This window comes from Natrix helvetica, assembly GCF_964273705.1.
Source record: "Natrix helvetica genome assembly, chromosome: 1".
Taxonomy (NCBI): domain Eukaryota; kingdom Metazoa; phylum Chordata; class Lepidosauria; order Squamata; family Natricidae; genus Natrix; species Natrix helvetica.
The window spans coordinates 316,412,751-316,433,708 of record NC_138548.1 but is presented as its reverse complement, the minus strand read 5'-3'; the positions used below and the strand labels follow the sequence as shown (position 1 = coordinate 316,433,708).

The window sequence follows — 20,958 nt, the reverse complement described above, 5'->3', positions numbered from 1 at the left end:
ATATTCCAAGTGTGGCCCTACCAAGGCATTATAAAGTGGTATTAACACTTCACTTCAAGTGCTGCTTGTGCATTTCTTATCAATTATGGCACACAGGTTGATGCCAAAAAAGTTAAGAAAAAAGAAAAGCTCCTGCAATACTGAAACATCCTGTGTCATCTGTGAGATGTAGTGTTAGGCCCACATCCTGTGAAACTTATGCACATTAGTTCGTTGTCATAATAGCATACAGTAAAAAGACACCAACCAAATTGTGGAGTATCATTAAAGTTTGTACCTCCATCTTTCTTTGGATTGCAGGGACTTTTCCTCAAAAGACTGAGGTTAGTGACCTAGAGGATGATTTGACTGATTCTCAGAAAACTAGCAAGCTCTCCGAGGTGTATTCCACCACGATCCCTAGTGTGGATAGTGCTATGGAATCCTGGGATGGTTCGGGTATTGACACAGGCTATGGAAGCCAAGGTAAGTTGAACTTCCTGTTCCTTTATGGTATGTGTGTCAAAACACACCAGGGGTGAAATTCAGCAGGTTCTAACAGTTTCTGGAGAACCGGTAGTGGAAATTTTGAGTAGTTCGAGAACCCGCAAATACCACCTCTGGCTGGCCTCAGAGTGGGGTGGGAGTGGAGATTTTGCAGTATCCTTCCCCTGGAGTGCGGTAGGAATGGAGATTTTGCAGTATTCTTCCCCTGGAATGGGGTGGGAATGGAGATTTTGCAGTATCCTTCCCCTGGAGTGCGGTAGGAATGGAGATTTTGCAGTATTCTTCCCCTGGAATGGGGTGGGAATGGAGATTTTGCAGTATCCTTCCCCTGGATTGGGGTGGGAATGGAGATTTTGCAGTATCCTTGCCCTGGAGTGTGGTGGGAATGGAGATTTTGCAGTATTCTTCCCCTGGAATGGGGTGGGAATGGAGATTTTGCAGTATCCTTGCCCTGGAGTGTGGTGGGAATGGAGATTTTGCAGTATCCTTCCCCTGGAATGGGGTGGGAATGGAGATTTTGCAGTATCCTTCCCCTGGAGTGGGGTGGGAAAGGAGGTTTTGCAGTATCCTCCCCTGGAATGGGGTAGGAATGGAGATTTTGCAGTATTCTTCCCCTGCCACGCCGACAAAGCCACACCCACAGAACCGGTAGTAAAACAATTTGAATTTCACCACTGATACACAGCCTTTATTCAATGGTGGGCGTCGCATAATGTAACAACCAGTTCGCCCAGAACCAAAAATGTGAGCACATGGCATCAAAAAAATGGTGATTATATAGGATGGGATAGTGCCAGGGCAGGTGGCCGGGCCCAGCCACTGGTCAGAACTACCGGTTCACGCAAACCAGTCTGAACCGGCACAGCCCACTTCTGCCTTTATCGTAATTCATTTCTGATATTTGTCTCCTACAATTATGTTACGGATTTTTGAGGGTCTTTCAAAAAACAATGTGTCTAGACTGACTATATCCCTGCTGTACTTACCATTGACACTTATTATGAAGTCAGGTCTCTCGAAACCTTAAAAGAAAGATCATCTACATACCAAGCAAACATCAGTTCCCTGTATTTCCAACAGATGGTGACCATTTGCCCCAGTAATGTTGGAAAGAATTATATTATGTTTATAGGGCTTATACAAGAGTGACAACTTGTGCTGGTCTCACACAAAATGCACGTGCAGCAGTGTACGCTCTCTTCTATGGCCTTGGCCAATGGGATGTATTTCAATAAGTTGCTCAACAAAGCATAATATTTACTTTACAAATGTACAAGTAGTACATTCACTAGAATGCCTTCAAAGGTTAGTCTTCTGTACCTGGCCTTCTCCAATTTCATTGCGCTCCAATTCTCATAGTTTTCAGCTAACCAGGTCATGGTAGATGGGAATGATAGAGGATGGAGCTATGATGAAAATGAGAGATGTGTGTTATACATACCTAAATAAATATTAATACTAGGCATGATGAATACACAACACAATACATTCTGCAACTGGCCTGTTCTTTTTTTTTTCTCTCTCTCTCTCTCTTTTTTTGGCAAGAAGATAAGAAATGTTCTCTTTCTCTTCTTTTTTTTCCATTTGACCAGGTCAGAATAATATTAGGATGTACAATTCTTTGTTGACTATTGCAATTGGGGATGTAGTGGTGAGGCATGCAAATCACAATATTAAATTCCATCTGGACTATTTTTTTATTCCATTCTATAAATTTCTCTTGTTTTCATGGATGCTATGATTCATTCTACAAAGATACAGTCTTTGTTTACGGATGTTTGCATATGGAATGAACAAATTGTTTGGGCAGTCTCCCTATCCTAAGCATTGGGAATGCTCTGAATGGCATTCCTCCACTCATTTCAAGCCAGTTGCCAAAGAAAACTGATCAGGGTGATGTGGTTAGGACGTGGGATTTAATGATCCAAAACTGAAGGTTAGAAGTTCATTCCGAACCATAGAAACCCATTAGGCATTTCGCTATCCTACTTTACAGAATTATTTTTCTGGAAATACTCTTGGAAAAGAATATGAAGTATATTTTATTGCCTTGAAATCCTGGTGGAAATGAGCAAAGGAGTGGCTGGAGTAATTGCATAAAAGGGGAGCAGAGCTTTGATTGCATAATTATAGTGACCATCTTGACTTTTTTAAAATCTCATCTCTACAAACCCCTCTGTCAACAACTTTCTAATATTAACTAACAGCCTTAAACATCTTTTTCAGGGTGAAATCAGGTATCATAACCATAAATGGACAACACATACACTAGGGAAAGAAAACACATGCTTCTGAATGCTCTCCATCTCAAGTTGTAGCAGAATGAGGAGCCTGTTGGCCAATTCAGCTGAAAATGCCATTTTCTGCCTCATCATCATTTTGCATTCCTTTGTGTGTGTGTTTCCTCTACTTTCCTTCCCTGCTTTTTCATTATCATCTTGAGTCTCTGGTCTCTCATTCATCCAAATCCAGGCATTTCCCCCCAGTTTTGCATTCCAATTCTGAGAAATTTTCCTTGAAACCTTTCTAGTAGTAATAAATCCATTCTTTAACAATGATGAATACTTAAATAAATCAATTTGCTTAAGTTTTGAACAAATAGGAAATTGTCTTGTTGGCTAGCTAGTTATTTCATCCTCTCCCACCACTTTCTGATCCTTTAGAATAATCCTGGATTGTTATCTAACTGAGGGATGGATAGTATTTTAAAGTGAGCATTAATGCTTTCTTCACTTGTTTTCTTGACACTGGGTGATTATCATATGAACTCTCCTTTAAGGTAAGCCTGATGTAGACCCTCCCCCTCCACCCCAGTCCCAACCAGTATGTCTAGTGGCGAAAGGATCAGACTCCCATCCTGTTATTAAACAGTTTTAAGGTAATGTAAGATTACCACAAGTAAATAATAGTAGTTGATACAGGAAGTCTGTTGACTAGCAGAGCAGGATTTTTAAAGTCAACTCATATCACTTTTTGATTATTATGTGGTTAATCTTTGGTGAGATTCACAGCCTTTGAGGCTGGTTGGTAGCTCAGCAACTCAAGTCCTAACCAAGGACCTAGAAACTGTTAACATAACGTCAGAGGATATAAGCTATTCCAAGTAGGGTGTTTTTTTGTAGCATCAGAATGTTCAAATCCAATAAATTTAGAATTTCCAAATAGTAAAGTAGTCCTTTAGGTATTGCTCCAAGGGCTCCAATTACAATCAGGACATGATTTCTTTTTCTGCAGTCGTTCAACTTCGATTTGCAAGTCCCTGTACTTTGTGATTTTTTCTTGCTGCTTATCTTCAATTCGCATATCACCAGGTATTGCAATGTCAATGAACCAAACTATTATTATTATTATCATTATTATCATCATCATCATCATTAATCATTAATCATTGCACAGCCAGCCAGATGTTCAGACTGGGTTTGGCATTTTTGTCTAACTATCGAGTCCTTACCAAGGAGCTGGGATAGGCAAATCTGGATGTTTGATGGTGTTACAGATATCGCCACAGGATGAAAGCAGTTCCAAATAAATCTGCCTTCTGCAATTGAGTGATGACAAATTTGACAATGCCTATGGTGTTCAAGTGGTGCTCCAGTTGTTTTGGGACTGCACCCAAGGCACCTATTACTATTGGTACTATCCTTACTTGCCTTTGCCATGGTCATTCTATTTCTATTTGTAGGTCTTTGTATTTTGTTATCTTCTCCTCTTTCTCTTCTATTCTGCTGTCTCCAGGCACTGCCACATCCACTATATATTAATATTATTAATATTAATAATAATAATAGCAATAATAATAATAATGTACTTGGTCAATTCTTAGGATGCTGGTAGAAACCCATATCAATCTTCAGCACTAGTCAATGATATTTGAGACACATTTTTAAATGTTCAGTTGACTGAGTTTCATGTTTAATGAATAAAAGTATCATCATCATCTTCTTCTTCTTCCTCCAGATGCTTTGCTGGAGAAAGTCCTGTGTGACTTGGCTGGAACATTTCTTCACTTTACAGCTGTCCCGCATATTTAACATTTCTTTAATAGACAAGAGGAGCTTTTTCTAGTGTTCAGGTCAATCCCACACTTCATTCCCAGTTTTGTTGACAAGAAGCAGTTTGACGAATGAAAACATACCAATGGACTTCTCATCCAGTGTAATTTTCTCAGCAATAGCAGTCAAATAATCTCCTTCCTCTTCTTGTCATTTTTTCCTGCTTCCCCAATTCCAGTAGGTACCTACTTGCCTCAGGCTGTAAGCATTGCACTTCATCCCCATGAATGGCGATCCAGCAGGCAGAAAAGCAGCACCCCTCCTGGAGACGCCAGGAAGAGTTACCCTTTTACACATGGTGGTTTCAATGAGGAAGACTGGGAGAAGCCAAGCAGGTATGTCCTTTTGGGGAAAGACAGGGGAGAAATGAATACATATTGTTATCTATTGCAAGACTCAAAGATTCAGGCATGCTTCCTTGAAGTGTAATTGAAATGATTCATTGCAATGAAATAGGCTTTCAATGAGCCTCTTCTATTCCAAACTCTATTTTTCACTGTCAGCACAAATGATTATTAAAGCATTTAAAAGTAGTGGTTTTGCTGTGTTAAAAGTTGTTAGGAAACCTCAATGAAAAGTTGCAATGTGTATATGGCAATTGTGCAGGAGGATGAAACCTCCCTGTCTTAATCAAACATTCATATTTGTGCTTTGCAATGCCCATGCATTTCAGGCTGCAGAGTTTTCAGAAATGCATGAATTAAGTGAGAAGGAATTAAGAATTCAGAATCCAGTAGTTCTCATGAAATGATGGAAATTTGATTCCAAGGGAATGACTGCATTCTACTTTCAAGAACCTCCATATACTATATGCCCTTGAAGACATATGCTGTTAGGGGCACTGATAGATTTTCATTAATTCAGTTGCACAGCAACTGGATTGGCTTTTTTCAAATGCACAATGCTGTGCAAAGACATTTTTCTCCCAAAGGTGATGTCTAATGATCCCTATGGGTGAAAAAGGTCAATGATTACTACACGAAGCTGAATAATGTCTCCCAAAAGGGCCACTATTGTTCATGCCGATCAGGATTTCATCACATTCTTACATTCATGGATTTCTATCAATATGAATGTTTCTAACTCCACCAGATGATCATCAGCAGTACAGTGAATTTACCTTTAAAGTGTTAGGATCTAGTTCTAGTTCTCTGAAAATGGAATACATTGTACAGAATTAAGCTTGTGTTTGTGTTTTGTAAACACAATGGAGATTTCAAGTGGAACAGCAGGTAGAAGCATCCTCAGAATCCATTGGTTTCGGCAAAATGATGAAAGCAGCATCTTATCATGACAATGCAAGCTTTTTTTCCCCATATGTGTATGCACTGTAATAATGCATGTCCAAAAGACAGAAATGCTGCTTTTGTCCATTTACCTCCCTCTTGTCTTCACTCCAGTTTGTGTGGAATAAAATGCACTTGATGTTCTGAAGTCAACATTTGGCCTCCTTTCAATGTTCCAGTTTTCATTCTGGCATATTGCTTGGATAATGATACTCTGCAATGATATTCAGTGTTCTATATCTGATCTTGGAGCATCAAGATTTTAATGGGCAGCTTCAAGGGTGTCTGCCAGGTATGGTTGAAAAAGTCAAGATGGCAGACACAACAATGGGATTAAAGCTCCATCTGTTTTTATTTTTTGTTTGTGTGTGTCACACTGAAAAAATGGGTGGAGCATTGCTCATATTATCATGGCCTCCATCTTAGCTTTTCTGGCCACATCTTGTGACGTCCTTGGCCCAATGTGAAAATTATTCAGATTGCATGTGGTTATGTGTCTAAAATTATCTATTTATTTTCTGCTTGTTTCTTTGTGTAATTACACTTAGAGCCACACGTGCAAAGCAATGTCCCCTTACTGAAAGCTAACTTTTGGTCACCCTTGTCAACTGCAGTGCTCCCTATTTACAACAGCACAGAGACTTCTAGAATCGAGTTTAAACTATGTTCCCCAGTTTTATTTTTGTCCAGTTTTCAAGTTTTCTTGGTTCAATAGCTTGAAGCTGCCAAGGAGACAGAATTGGTTTTGTTTGATATCTCCATTTAAGAATGGTCTTTAGCCAAAGGGCCTCAAATTGTTTGGATCATAAATCTTTGAGGTGGAATCCTGAAGTGCCAACATGGTGGATGGACATGAAGACAAAGGCAGTCTGAGACAAAAGAACTCCATAACTAAAGATTGGGTGGTGGTGGGAGAAAGAGATTGAGATGAGGCTGTTAGAAGAACAACAAAAGGCAGCGGCATATTTTTTTTTTAAAAAAAAGTCTCAGTTCAACATTCTGTCTATTTGTGTCACAGTTTTTTGTAGTGTGAAACCATTAAAACAATAATCATTCCCCTGGCATGGATTTCCAAAACCATTTCATGACTTTGGCTCATTTGTAATTCCTGTTTTCCTTTTCAAAAGAAATGACACCTATATCTGGTTTGGGGCTTCTTGGAGGAAGAATGTCAGGGTTTGTTGTCTGGTTCTTTGACTTAGAAAACTGACTAAAGCAAAGACTGTTTGTTTACCTGGGTGAATCAAAGCTCCTTGCTTTTCCTGGCCCCAGTTCATTTAATGTTAGAGTTGCAGAAAACATTCTGCTTTCTTTGGCACAATTCCTCCTAATGTAAGGCTTTCTTTCTCTTCTTTCTTTCTTTCTTTCTTTCTTTCTTTCTTTCTTTCTTTCTTTCTTTCTTTCTTTCTTTCTTTCTTCTTGAGAGAAAATGGCGGCCTCTTATCTCTTAGAAAGAAGAGAGCAAAAAGTAAAACGTTACAATACAATTTGGGGATGGCTAGAACATATTTTTTCCCCCAAAGAAGGAACTCAAGCCCTCAAGAATTAAGGGCTTAAACTCAAGAATTAAATCTGATCCTGTTTGTTTGCCCTGTTCCAGCTGTATGTTTTGGTATATTACAGTGTAACTGAATCTGAGGGGAATTACTGTAGCTTTTTTACATAATGGGGGTGGCTTTGTCCCCAGCAGAACAGAGCATCTTAAGACACCTCTTAGCCTAACCATGGGGCTGTTTGCCCTTGGTTGTTCTTAGCCCTACTTGGTTATTCTATATTCTAATATCCTAGTTGGGTCTTTCTTGTTTATTTATTTATTTATCCTCCTCCAATCTGGTGTTGACTGTTAACTACAACTCTCAGAATTCCCCAACCAGCCTAGCATGATGGCAAGGAATTCTGGGAGCTGCAGCCCAAACACCTGTGAGAATGCACATGGGAAAGTTACATCAGATGATTGGACTGAGGGTTGCTGATTTTGCCATCTTTTTTTTAAAGAGGGATGGATAACAATAAGCACAACTCTTTCTGCCCTACCAGAATATTCTATGTTCTTACCATAGTTTTGAGTTGTAAACTGTTGGAAATAAAAGTATTGAGCAATGAACATAAGAATTGAAGCCTCTGTGGTTTTTACATACAGGCTCTGCTCAGCCTTCTGTATGAAGTCATGCTAATTACAGGTAGTCCTCGACTTACAACAGTTCATTTAGTGACGTTTGAAGTTACAGTGGCACTGGAAAAAGCTTTTCACATTTATGACCATTACAACATCCCCATGGTCATGTGATCAAAATGCAAACATTTTGCAGCCTATTTATGACAGTTGAAGTGTCCTGGGGTCATGTGATCCCTTTCGGCGATCTTCTGAAAAGCAAAGTCAATGAGGAAATCAGATTCACTTAACAACAATTGTAAATGTAAACAACCCTGTTACTACCTAAATAACTTTAGTGATTCACTGTGGCAAGAAAAATGGGGCAACTGTCTCACTTAGCAACAAAAATGTTGGGCTTAATTGTGGACATAAATCAAGGACTACCTGTATTTAATTGCTTGCCTAATCTAGAGAAAATCATTTTTATATACATCTTTTTTACATGATATGCTCCCCTAGAGACCTGATGTATTTACCATTTTCTCACCATGTCCGTTACCCTCTGTGTTTTTCTCTCTCTTCTCAGGTGTTCTGTGTCTCAGATCTGAATTCTGTCCCATCCGCCTTTGTACTAACAGTCTCTGAGGCTCCTGGTTTATCCATCATGCATCTTTTTTTCTTTTTCTTTTACTTCTCTATTTCACCAAAAAAAAAAAAAAAAACCACACGTCTTCCTAAACCTACAATCTTCCTACAGGCACTTTTTAATTTACCCTCTTGAACTTGACATTGCTACTCCAGTTTAATTCTTCCTTTTGAAGGACTTTTGCCCCATTAGTGAAAGTGCATGGAGGTTCTGTATTTGGACTCTTTCTTGCCTGAAAAATTCATGTTGTTTGCTTTTGTATATGAAGACTCTGCCAAGTCTCTGCTTTTACTGGCGAGCCACTTGCTGTAGCCTTGAAGCTTCCACCCTGCTCCAGAAGAGTGCTGACAATCTTTGGTTCCTACGTTACAACAGATATCCCACCCGCCAAAATGGCCTTGAGATGCCACATGAGGATAATTTTTGGCGCGTTTTTGGAGAAGCTTTGGAGGACTTGGAAACGTGCGGCCAGTCGGAACTTTTGAGGGAGATTGAGGTAATGAATCTTCGAAAGTGGTTGTGCCTAACACTGCTATCCTTGCTGTGCCTACCATGTTTTCCTCTTTGTGCTTGTGAGCGTGTCACCAACTGGTGGTCCGTGGACCACTCGCGGTCCACAAAATTTTTTTGGGTGGTCCGCAGAAAAGTTATTTGCATTTTTTAATATTGCACTAATTCAGGGGTCCTCAAACTATGGCACCTGGGCTGGATACGTGTAATGAATGCTTGTGTTGCTGCAGAGAGTCTCCTCCTTTGGGGTCTTTTTGTGTGGGTCGTAGGGGGGAGAAATTCTGACTTGGGGTTTGCTTCAGTCTCCTGGTGTGGGGCTTTGAGCGAAGGCTGGAGGGTAGTGCTACTGGTGGTGAAGAGCCGGAGGGCTTTGTTCTAGTGGGATTGCATCATGGCCTGGAACTGGCTGACCATCTCAGCCCCCTAAGCGTCTAGGCGCTGGTACCTGGCCTTGCACACCCACAGGACTTCTCTCTGCTTGGAAAGCCTCTGCTCATAGTCCTCAGTGAATTGCTTCTGCTGAGCCTTCTTCTCAGTCAAATCCAATTTGAACTGAGCCAGTTGTTTTGCCAACTCTTTCTCATGGTGTCTGCTTAGCTCCAGCAACTGCTTCCTGTTGGGGCCCTAAGGAGCCCAGGCGGGTCGGCAAGGAGTGGCTGGAAGGAGAGGAGCAAGTAGAGGCTGGCGAGGTATCCCTCAATGTGAGTGACATTAAGTTGGCCACGCCCACCCGGTCACATGACCACCTAGCCAGTCATTAGGCAGATCATATTAGTGGTCTGCGGGATTTAAAATTATGAATTTATTGGTCCCTGAGGTCCAAAAAGTTGGTGACCCCTGGTGTAGAGAGCAGAGAGAAAAGGTAGGGCCAACCACTTATATTACCTTTACAGGTACAGTAGTTCTCGATTTACAACAGTTCATCTAAGGACCATTCAAAATTACGACAGCACTGAAAAAAAATGACTTATGACCATTTTCCCCATTTATGGCCATTGAGGCATCCCCGTGGTCACGTGATCAAAATTTAGACACTTGGCAATTGACTCAGATTTATGACGGTTGCAGTATCCTGGGGTCATGTGATCCCCTTTTGTGACCTCCAAGCTCAGTGGGGAAGCCCGATTCACTTAACAACCATGTTACTCACTTAACAACTGCAGTGATTCACTTGGCAACTATGGCAAACAAGGTTGACAAATGGGGCTAAATTCACTTAACAACTATCTCTCACTTAGCAACAAACATTTTGGGCTCAATTCTCGTCATATGTCGAGGATTACCTGTAGTCTGTGTAGTGGCCCAAACAGTTTTGTGTTTCCATTCAAAGTAAGGTCTCAAGTAACTTACAGGGCACACTTGGTTTCTGAGAGTAAAACAGTCCTTCTCACACTTTCTGCTAAAGTGGACCACTAAATGGATGTTCAGAAAATGCAGGAACCAGCCAATTAAACCAATATTCCTTCCCAATGTTTTTTTGGCTTGAAGAACATGGGATTTGTTTGGAACATGACCCCTTTTTAAGTAAATGAAATAATGATTATTAGTGCCTTGTGGCCAGGGGTGGGCTTCAAAAATTCCTCTGCCCGGTTGCTGGGTGGCCATGGCCAGGGTGGGCATGGTCTAGTCAGCCTCTTGCACCATGGCGGGGAGCCATTGTTGCCTTCCCCAGGCTCCGGAGGCTTCCCTTGAGTCTCTGGGAGGGCGAAAACTGCCTCCCCCAGGCTTCAGAGGCCCTCCGGAGGCCAGAAATGAGTCCGTTTCCAGCTTTCTGGAACTTCTAGGAGGCCCGTTTTTCTCCTCCTCGAGCTTCCGCACAGGCCCTGCACTTACGTTGCATCCAAAATGGGCCGTGTTGAAACTCCAGGGAGGGGCAGCGTGAGAGGGGTGAGATGGGTGGGGCCAGCCGGGGGTGGGATTTGGAGGTTGTCCGAACCGGCCATAATGTTAGCTACGGGTTCTCCCGAACCGAGGCAAACCTGTAGCAGCCCACCTCTGCTTGTGACTGTCTTTGGGTACATCTTCCTATCCCGTCTATTTTTAAGGGTTTTCTTAAAACTAAATTTTGTAAAAAACAAGCAAACAAACAAACAAACCTAACCCTCCTTCCAAGCATTGATTTGCTCATTGATTTATTTTATGCACCACTTGCCATATAATAAGAGAACCCAGAAGATTGGGGCCAAATGCCCTCCAGCCCAATGAAACTGCAGTTTGGGATCTTCATGACGGCTTTTCCTATTTGTACATTTGGTTTTGTGTTGCTTGTGTGAGATCACAGTTACATTTAACTCAAGGTGGACTTAACACTTGTAACAGCTCTGAGGATTTACTCGTATTGTCAGGTTCCTGTGTTTTAGTCCTCACGATGCTGTGTTTATTATCACTTGAACACTTCAGTGAACTGGTTTTCAAATGAATCCCTCTTTGCCAATGAGTAACTACAGTCCAGCATGATAAGTAACAGAAACAAAGAACCCTAGAAACATTTTTTTTTTAAAAAAACGCTTGTGTAAACTAGAAACAGCAGACACTAGCACTAATCCATTGCTTTGTAAAAAGCAGGCAGGTTGGCAATATTGCAATTTCCTAAGAAGTCCTACATAGAGTGTCTGCCAGCAGTTTATGGGTTCCACAGAGAGAAATCCCTTAATGGAAATTGTAAAGGGTTGCCCTGGAGATTCTCATGGCATCAAAGGAACTGACAGTAGCAAGAGAATTCCAGGAAACTGTGCTAAGCCTTCTTTCTTTCCACATCAAGATACAGGGACAGTTCAGTTGCACCTAGGAACCAATACCATAAAGTTTAGAGGGCAACAGTTAGATATGAGATGCAAGAAATAAGCAACAAAAATATTTGGTTTATTTCTGCAGTTTGAATAATCAATCCCCAGTCAGGCACATAAACATACATTTACCATCCCATAACTAGACTGGCCAGGCTTTGATGTGGAGTCAAGGAAGACAGTGTGCAGCAGGTAGACAGCCTGGATCAGAAGTCTTCTGCTGAACTCCTTGATTCCATTCTCCCTGCTGTTACTTCCTCCAGCATTTCGTACATATTTGTGAGCGTTGTCTCTGAGTTCGTGCTTCCTTTTTCAATTGAATTTGCTGTTCAGTTATTTTCAGACATGTACTCATCTAAACCACTTCCTGTTACTTGTTGACCTTAGAATAGCTAGTTTTTCTGTTATTGCTAAGCTGTTCTTGTCTACCTCATAGTGACACAGTTCACTTTGACATTCCTTTGATTGGGAAGAAGACAAGATTTTTGCAACAAGTAGACTGCTGGCCAGTTGACTGGAGCTAATTACAGTGGAAGCTGCAGATCAGATCAACAGATGGACATACCAGTGGTCCACAGACCACTGATCAAGGGCCACAGATATATTGCTCTGACCTGAGAAAGCATAAATCACAATCTTAGTCCCCAAAATCTTCTTTTATTTATACAGCTGTGAATTGCGGTCATTCACAGCCCACAAGGCTTCACAAACAGTCTGTGAAGATTCTGACAAATGTCGGCTCGAGTTGCCACAGTATTTCAGGGGAATTTTGATAAACACCCACCTTATCTCCCTGCGAGAGACCTAATTGCCAAATGCAGAGCAAGGCCAAACTAAGAGAACATTTCAGAGATTGAACTGACCAGATGAACTAATTGCTTCCTGCAAACGCTCATGTCCCGTTCACTCCTCTTTTAAGTCTTATGGGAGACGCCAATCATCTCTAAGCCTTACTCCCAAGTCAACCCTGTTTTCTTAATTGTTCTTGCCTTCTGGCAGCTCTGCGCATGCACACGCTGGGAACAGACACCTGCTGTTCCTCTGCCTTGCTGATGTCAGACTCCGGAGGCTCTGGAGACAGCAAATAACCATCAGATGGCCTTGGCCCTCTCCCTGCCACTGATGCAGAGCCTAACCCCAGACTCCAGGACTGGTCCATGTTCCTCCCCAACCTCCTCACTGTCCGACTGCTGCCAGCTATGCAGGCCGTCGGTGGACCACAACAGATATAAAGAAAGCAACAAATTGTCAGATAGGTTGTAGAATATAGACTATGTCCCCCCAAATTCAGAATAACCTTTTGTAAGGTTGATAGACAAGCTGCTTGACATGCCTGGCATAACATTGTCCAGGCAAAATCTGGATTTGCTATCCTTTTTCAGCTTCAAAGATGACTCATGACTTGTTTGGAGCACTTAAATTCCTTCTAAGCCCAAGGACACATACTTGCACACAGGACAACATGACTTGGAACACTGCAACATTGTGTATCTTGAAATACTCTGCTGGCTGTGTGTCCCATTGGACATTTCTCATAGCCACAGAATCCCGTGGATACACGACAAAGCTTGGACAGAATTTGCCATTCAGCAGCAAACACCTTGGAAGCATATTGATCACTGTGTCCTACAATGTCTTGGAATATCTTTGTTTGCCAATATTTTCTTGCCTCTCTTTTGAAGAAGAGAATGCTAGGTCTATGTAAGAGCTGGCAAAAATGTGAGATTACGTTAGCAGAGCTCTGGTTCTTTGTTGGAGAAAGATAGAATTTAACATCTGCGGTGCTGAAGATTTTCATTTTCACATCCACATGAAATTCAGAAGACTTTCTTTTTTCTTGCAATACCAATGAAGGAGCATATTTATAGCTCAGGACTGAAATAAGGTGCTCTCTGAGCTTGCTTGTTTTCTCGCAGATGTTTCATTACCCAAATTAGGTAACATCATCAGTGCTAGTAAGAAGTGCTGTTTTCTGTCAGTTTGTATTCTGGTGCCTTGTCTGTGTGGGTGGGGATAGTCTTAGAGGTTCTTTGATTGGGCTGTTTACTGGTTTTCTTGCAATGACTGTTCCCGTTCTATTGTTTTTCTTTCTTTTTGTCTCCTATAGGCATCCATCATGGCTGGCAGTGTACATAATCTGAGCCTTGATGGGGGCAAATTGCCCAGGAACTCTGTGAACCAGCCAGGACTGAGCCCAGCAAGAAAAAGCAGCCCCAAGAGCTCAGGTGAAGCGCCGGACAACAACAATGTGACCCCTACTAAGAATGACAAGAATTTGGAGATAAAGACAATAAAGGATGAGATTCAAGAAATCATGTCTCCAACACCTCTTGAGCTGCATAAGGTACAGTATGTGTCCTTGCATATGCGGGCACACTGACTAATGGTTTCCTAGCAAGTTTGGCATCTGTGGGATAATCTCTCTTGACCCTTGCATTTTATTTTACTTAAAAATAAAACAGTGAAAGAAAATACAGTGGTTGCTTCACTGTGTTTGAGCACCAAATAGTAGGAAGTGGGGCATTCCATTGAGCCCATAGCATCAAGTGTCCTCCTGTGAGGATTCAGCCTCTCCTCTCAATTCCTTAGAACAGTGATGGCTAACCTTTTTGTCCTTGCGTGCCGAAACCATGCGCACGCAATACCGTGTGTGCACATGCCCACAATGCAATGTGCCCTGCGCATGTGTGCACGACCCTCCGTGCTTCCCCCCACCCCCGTGCATGCATATGACCCCCCACGACCTCCCTACATGCACGCACTCCATCCTCACAACCCGTTTTGGGCCTAGCAAGCCTCCCTGAAGCCTCCTACGACTAAAAATGAGCCATAGGGGGCGCTGCACCCCCGCTCTTTCCCCACCCTGACACATGCACTCGCGTCTCCCGCATGCGCAGCAGAGACCTGAAAATCAGCTGGCTGGTGGGAGGCGCGCTTGCATGTGCGGTGCAGCTGAGCTGGGCAATGGCTCACATGCCCGCAGAAGAAGGCTCTTCATGCCACAGGTGGCACATGTGCCATAGGTCCAACATCACGGCCTTAGAACAATGCTGACTTAGATAACAGCTCAATGAGAAGTGCTTAAGGTTAATCCCTCCATCTCCAGAGAAGCTGTGTAAAACCATAGAAAGTCACTACTGGCCAAGTATAAGGCATTCTCCAGTGACAAGAGAAGCAGCTTTTATGTGCCACTAGTAACAAAAGAATGGACTTCCCCACGTGCCTGGCATAAGAATCTCTAAATGTCTATGGAGATTCTCAGTCATCTGAGTCATGATTGTCCCAAAGGTCCTTTTTCAAAAGGCAACTTTCCTTGAAGGTGTTTTACTTCTCATTCAAAAAGCTGCTTTGGTTCTTCTCTCAGATAGAGTGCTAATGACCAGATGACTGCAAGGAATATAAATCCTTCCATTCTCCACCATCCAGTCAGAACTGAAAAAGCTTCTTGGATGAGAAGTGAAACATCTTCAAGGAAAAACAAAGCCCAGTTGCCTTTTGAAAAAGCAAGGGAATGAGAGAAGAGAAGGTTTACTATGTTTTTCATAATTGTCCAAATATCATTTTACTGCTAGCAGCCAGAGACTGGGGAAAAATTCCTATACTGGACCCACAACGATGTTTTCCATTTCTGGTGTTTATCATTCTGAAAAACTGAAGGCTCAAAATACAAATTCTGTGGTTATCAGAGATATCTAATGACATGTAAACCATTAACCTCTTGCATGGGAATATTTACTCTGGCGCCAGCCTTTCCCACAAGACTTTTGTTTACTGGAAATACTTCAAGATTTAGTTAAAAAGCAAGCTCTCTATTTACATAGTCAAGGGTTCATTTGAGAGCAAGCTGAAGCAACCTGTTTTAAACTGGGTAACCTTCCCTTTCTTATTTGCTGTTTTGTCTTACTTCTCAAAACTAAACTAACCATACTCTGTATAACAAGCAAATTTGCACTATTTTATTATTATGGACAGTTATTAGAAAACAATCCTAATCCCCCCATTTTTGCTTTTATTTTATTGCCTCAGTGTATATGTCTCAGTGGACCTTCCAAGATGTGAAATGTACCTTATACCATTTTTACAGACATCTTAAATTCTCCAATTGTTTTTCTCAGGGGTAAAAAAAAACCAGCAGGAGTCATGATATTGTATTGAGAAATTAAGAAATTCAATAAAATAGGTGTGGTTTTATTTACAGTAAATGTGAAGACTAATCATGCATTTTCTTTAGGTTAAAAGTGTACAGTTAGGTCCTTGAGTCAAAGCTCCTTGGATAAATTTCCTGACAGTTAGAACAATTTCCATATTTTTCGGAGAATAAGACGGACCTTTTTCCCTCAAAAAAGAGGGTGAAAATCTGGCTGCGTCTTATATACTGAATACAACATTTTTGGCTTCCCAAAACCCTGCCCCTTCACCAAAATGGCCGTGCATAGCCTTTAGGAGGCTTCCAGAGTGCTCCTGAGGGCTGGGGATGGCAGAAATAGCGAAAAACGTGCCATTTTTTTTTCTCATTTTTGCCCCCCCCCCAACCCACAGGAGCACCCTATATGCCTCCTAAAGGCTATTCATGCTCTTTTTTGACAAAAAAAAAAAACGGGTCCGTTTTCACGAAAAATGGGCTGTTTTTTGCTCGTTTCCCACCCCCCACCCCCAAGTATCCAGGAACACTCTACAAGCCTCCTAAAGACTATGCATGCCCTTTTTTTGATGAAGATGTTGGATATCCATTTGTCTGAAGTGGTGCATGGTTTCCTGCCTAAGCAGGGGGTTGGACCCTGCTTAGGAAGGTTGGACCCTGAAGGAAGATCTTCAAGGTCCCTTCCAACTCTGTTATTCTATTCTATTTTATTCTATTCTATTATTCTATTCTATTCTATTCTATTCTATTCTATTCTATTCTATTCTATTCCTTGCTCAACTCAAAGCATCCACAAGAGAGACTGATCAACCTCCACTTATAAACATTAAGTAAATAGGAGACCACTGGATTTTTATTCTACCTCACATTGCTATTACTTTTACCCCTAATATTCTGTTAGATATTATCTTCCTACAGCTTGGATCTATTATCAAAGTCTCAATTTTGATGTGTCCTTCTTTCAGATATTTAAATGCTATCGTATTCTTCCTAGTTGGATAAACATTCCCCAATTCCTTCACTCTTTCTTCAAAGAATGTTATTAGCCCTTTAGTCATCTTCATTGCCCTTCTGTAAATTACAAGTTTCTCTGCATCCTTCTTAAATGCTGGGTGCAGGAGAAGACTTTGTTGGAGGTGAGATTGGACTAAAGGAGGATAAAGTGGAGCAATTCTCTCAATTTGACAATTATACTTCTGTAATGTTTAAATTGATTTTTTCTTTTTGTCAGCCACATCATACTGTTGTATTTATTCCATTTTCAATCAGCCATTATTCCGGTATTTTTTTTAAATGTGCTGTTATTAAGCTAGATATTCTCCATCCTGTTATCTATGCATTTGATTTCTCTTTAGAGTAATGAATGTTGCATTTTTTCCTCTAATTTCATTCTGTTATTTAAGCCTCTTCTCTAGCATCAAGTTCGCTCTTGTGCTTTTTTCTACCTTCTAAGACAATTGCTATCCTACCAAGTTGGTGTCATTTGGTAATTTGATAGCAAGCATTCCTTAAGCGTCCCCTCTATCTCTTCAACAATCCATTGAGAAAAATGAAATAAAATACAATAAAATAAAATACATATTCACACCTCCCTGGCATAGTACAAGGGCTAGGAATAAATCCCATTTGACATCAGTTTGATGAGGAACACTCAAGGAATTTTTGAGCCAAGTCTCAATTTAATTGTCATATACTTAAAAGCCAACTGCCCAGTCCACCTAACTCACACTTAGCTAGCTTGGTAATAAAAATGTAATGGATTACTTTTCGAATGCTCTGCAAAAACTGGTATATAGTACAGCTACATCATTTCCTCGATCTATTTAGATAGGTAATTGATGAAAAAAATGGAAGAGCAAGACTTGCTCTTGACAAATTTGTGTTGACTTTTGATATTTGTTTTGAATTTAGTATATGAATAGGCTCTAAGAAATTAACTAGCTTATTACCTGAATGTTTAATCCAATAGTTTGGAAGCAGGTCTTGAATTCTTTCTGTTGCTAACCAAACCTCTGACTTCTAAAGAAATTCTTGCCTCTGCCTTCCTGAAATTAATTTTATTTGAAGTCTTTTGGAATATATGCCTGATTCAAGAGAAACACGGCTATTCACTAATTGGAAAAATGGCAACTTTAAGGCTGTAATATTTAGGGTCCCATTAGCATACCAGATTGCAACATAGATATATGCTGCTTTGATTAATAATATGAATTTTACATTTTTGTACTAAATGTTTTAGTGGGGAAAATAAAATTATAACTCTTTTGAACAACTTTAGTTTTTCCTTTAAAAAAAAAGAACTTTGCATAGTAGTACTTATATTTTTATTTTCTGCCCTGGGAGTTCCTTCAGCCAGGCAGCTTTCAAAATATATGTCCCTTGTTCAGCAAGATGGTTTCATTGCATCCACCAAGCTTACTGCCTTATAAGAGGGCTGGAAAGAGAGAAGAGGCAGGTAAGGAAAATTTTATGGCCTCAGCTGGCCATCAAATACCTGCTCTAACCTTTTTCCAGTCTTTTCATAGATAATTTGCAGTATGTTGACTAAAACCCAAGTGATTTCACCCAATGAGTATTAATCGTTAACTTGTCCAACTCTGGCATTCCAGTCAAAAAAAAAAAAAACCTGCATCCCTGTTACAAAAGACCATTCACCCTAACTCAACCTATACTCGGGTTTGGAAAACTGTAGCATGTTTTAACTTTACTTCCTTCTCTCAATCTGTTTCCTGTCTGACCATCAAACATCTTTCTCCTGCCTCTTTGACCCAAGGCGATGTTTACTTTTCATTCTCTTTTGTTTCCCTAATTAGAAATCTGTCTCCTTTCTTGCCTTCTTTTTAATCTCACCTAAGCCTTTCCTCATCTCCAGTGAGCACCATAGAGTTACCCAAATACTTAGCAAAACTAATAACTCTCTTTTGGTTGTATCTACATTTCTGATTGCTTCTTTACCTTTTCCATAGCCAAATTCTCTTTTTAGCTTTGGGATGAATTGTTTTTGGGTTAAAATACTCAATATGTACCATTTGGGGGTACATTGTGGCAGGTAGAAGGGGATCGTATGAAAAGGATGGGCCATTCCAATGCACAGAGAAAGATCATCTGATGGTATCTTATCAAGGTTCCTTCCCCATTCTTGAAACTTGAACATGGCATGACTAATGATACCAATTTTGACTCCAAAAGATTGTCCACTTTTCAGTTTTTAAGGAAGAAAGAGCACTTTTGGAATTTGGAACACACCAGAAGGCCTGTCCCTAGGTAGCTTGACCATTAACATGGCTCTCATGTTGGGAACCATTTATTAAATAAGACAAACTGCTGAGGATGTTCTTTACTCCAATTCTGATCTTTCTCTTCTTCCCTCAGAGGTGTCGTCTACTATTTTTCAGCTCAATTTGTCTTTTGTGATAAAAACGCAACACAAATACTGTATGTCAGTGTGGAAGCCATTTTTCTTTTTGTGGCTTCCTGATTGGCTCATATGTTAGCCTGGGAATTTGGGAGGGAGAGTTGGTTGGAGCGGTAGAGTTTAGCCATAACAACATACTTTTTTTTACGAACCAAGGACACTTGCCTGCACCTGGATGGGAGTGATTGGAAATTGTCTCCAGTTACGTTTGAACGTTGAATTGGACCATGTGATGAACTTGTGGGTATGGGGCAAGGGTTGTGAACTTTCAACTGGGTGGGGAAAGTCTAGAAACTTTCAGATTCAGGTTTCCCCAGATGTGCCAACATGACATCTTTCATAAAGTGGAACTTTGAGGAATGTCAGGCCTTGGAGCTTTGTTTCGTTGGGGGTGTTTCTTGGAACCCTGACACTATAATGCACTGAGTTATGGTGAACACCCTCCTTCTTTTAAAAGAATAAATCTGAACACATATGGAACCAAAGGAATTCTTAGAATAATTATGATATTAGTACCTTGTTTTGAAATATATCAACCTCCCATTAACAAAAATAAATAAAGGATCTAACGAATGTTAAAAGGTGGGTGGATGAGGAAATGATTGATGTCCAAAGCATACTGGAGACCTCAGCATTGAGGATTATTTGTGATAATACAGTCAAAGTTGATCCACTCTTAATGACCCAAAGCCAATCACAGACTTTGCATCTTTCAGACTGACGTGTGTAGTTACTACATGATGCAGTTTTGAAGTACCTGCAATAAGTGAATGGGGTTGGGTGGCTGAATGCCTAGTCAGCAAAGCTTTCAAGGATAGTACTGGGTAGTTGTGAAATGCTCAAGCTAAGTGAATACAGGAGTTTAATTACCTTTATAGACCTTTATTATTTTTATTGACATGTAGATGACTGAGGTTCCTGCACATAAGTGTCTTCTACCCATCTAGAAAACATGGTTTCTATTGGATTGTTCTAAATACAGCAGTGTGTCAGTGTGTCAGGGTCTTGCTTAATGTCCATCAATAACCAAGAAAGAAAACTCCCAACTCCATTGTTCGTGGAATTAAAGATACTTTTACTGGTTATGAAAAGATAGCAGTGAAAGAAAAGCAAGATCTGAGACAAAAAGGCATGAACAAGTACATATCAAATGATTACCCACCCCCCTCCCTCCAATTACCCCACCCCAGTGTCCAATCTGACACTCCTTAAGGTGTCATGTGGGGTGCATCTTCAAAAGGCCTCATCAGGTTGGTATTTAAGACGGCTGGCCTAGAACAGTGATGGCGAACCATTTTTGGCTCGCGTGCCATAAGTGGGGGGGGAGCGCAGGGGGATTGTGCGTGGGCATGCCACACCCATAATGCAATGTGCAACACCCCCAGCACACATACTCGCATGACAGATGCAAAACCCCATTTTTTGCATGCTTTTTTTGCCCTCCCCAGGCTCCAGAGACTTTATAGGGTGAAAACAGCCCCCCCATCTGCCTCCCCCGGAGGCCCTCCGGAGGCTTCAGGAGCTTCCCTGAAGTCTCTGGA

The 20,958-nt window shown here is 41.0% G+C and overlaps 1 protein-coding gene across 13 annotated transcripts in view; it reads left to right on the top strand.

The window, feature by feature from the left end:
* The window catches only part of GRIP2 (glutamate receptor interacting protein 2), a 539,887-nt gene that overhangs the window by 511,170 nt on the left and 7,759 nt on the right, over positions 1-20,958 (top strand). For 10 of the 13 annotated variants that reach the window (XM_081950498.1, XM_081950493.1, XM_081950487.1 and 7 more), the window contains exons 19-22: positions 301-465; positions 4,717-4,873; positions 8,941-9,061; positions 13,969-14,205. In XM_081950498.1, coding sequence (XP_081806624.1) covers positions 301-465; positions 4,717-4,873; positions 8,941-9,061; positions 13,969-14,205 — 680 coding nt within the window. The remainder of the gene's footprint in view (positions 1-300; positions 466-4,716; positions 4,874-8,940; positions 9,062-13,968; positions 14,206-20,958) is intronic. The other 3 variants (XM_081950499.1, XM_081950492.1, XM_081950496.1) reach the window with 1 other exon arrangement.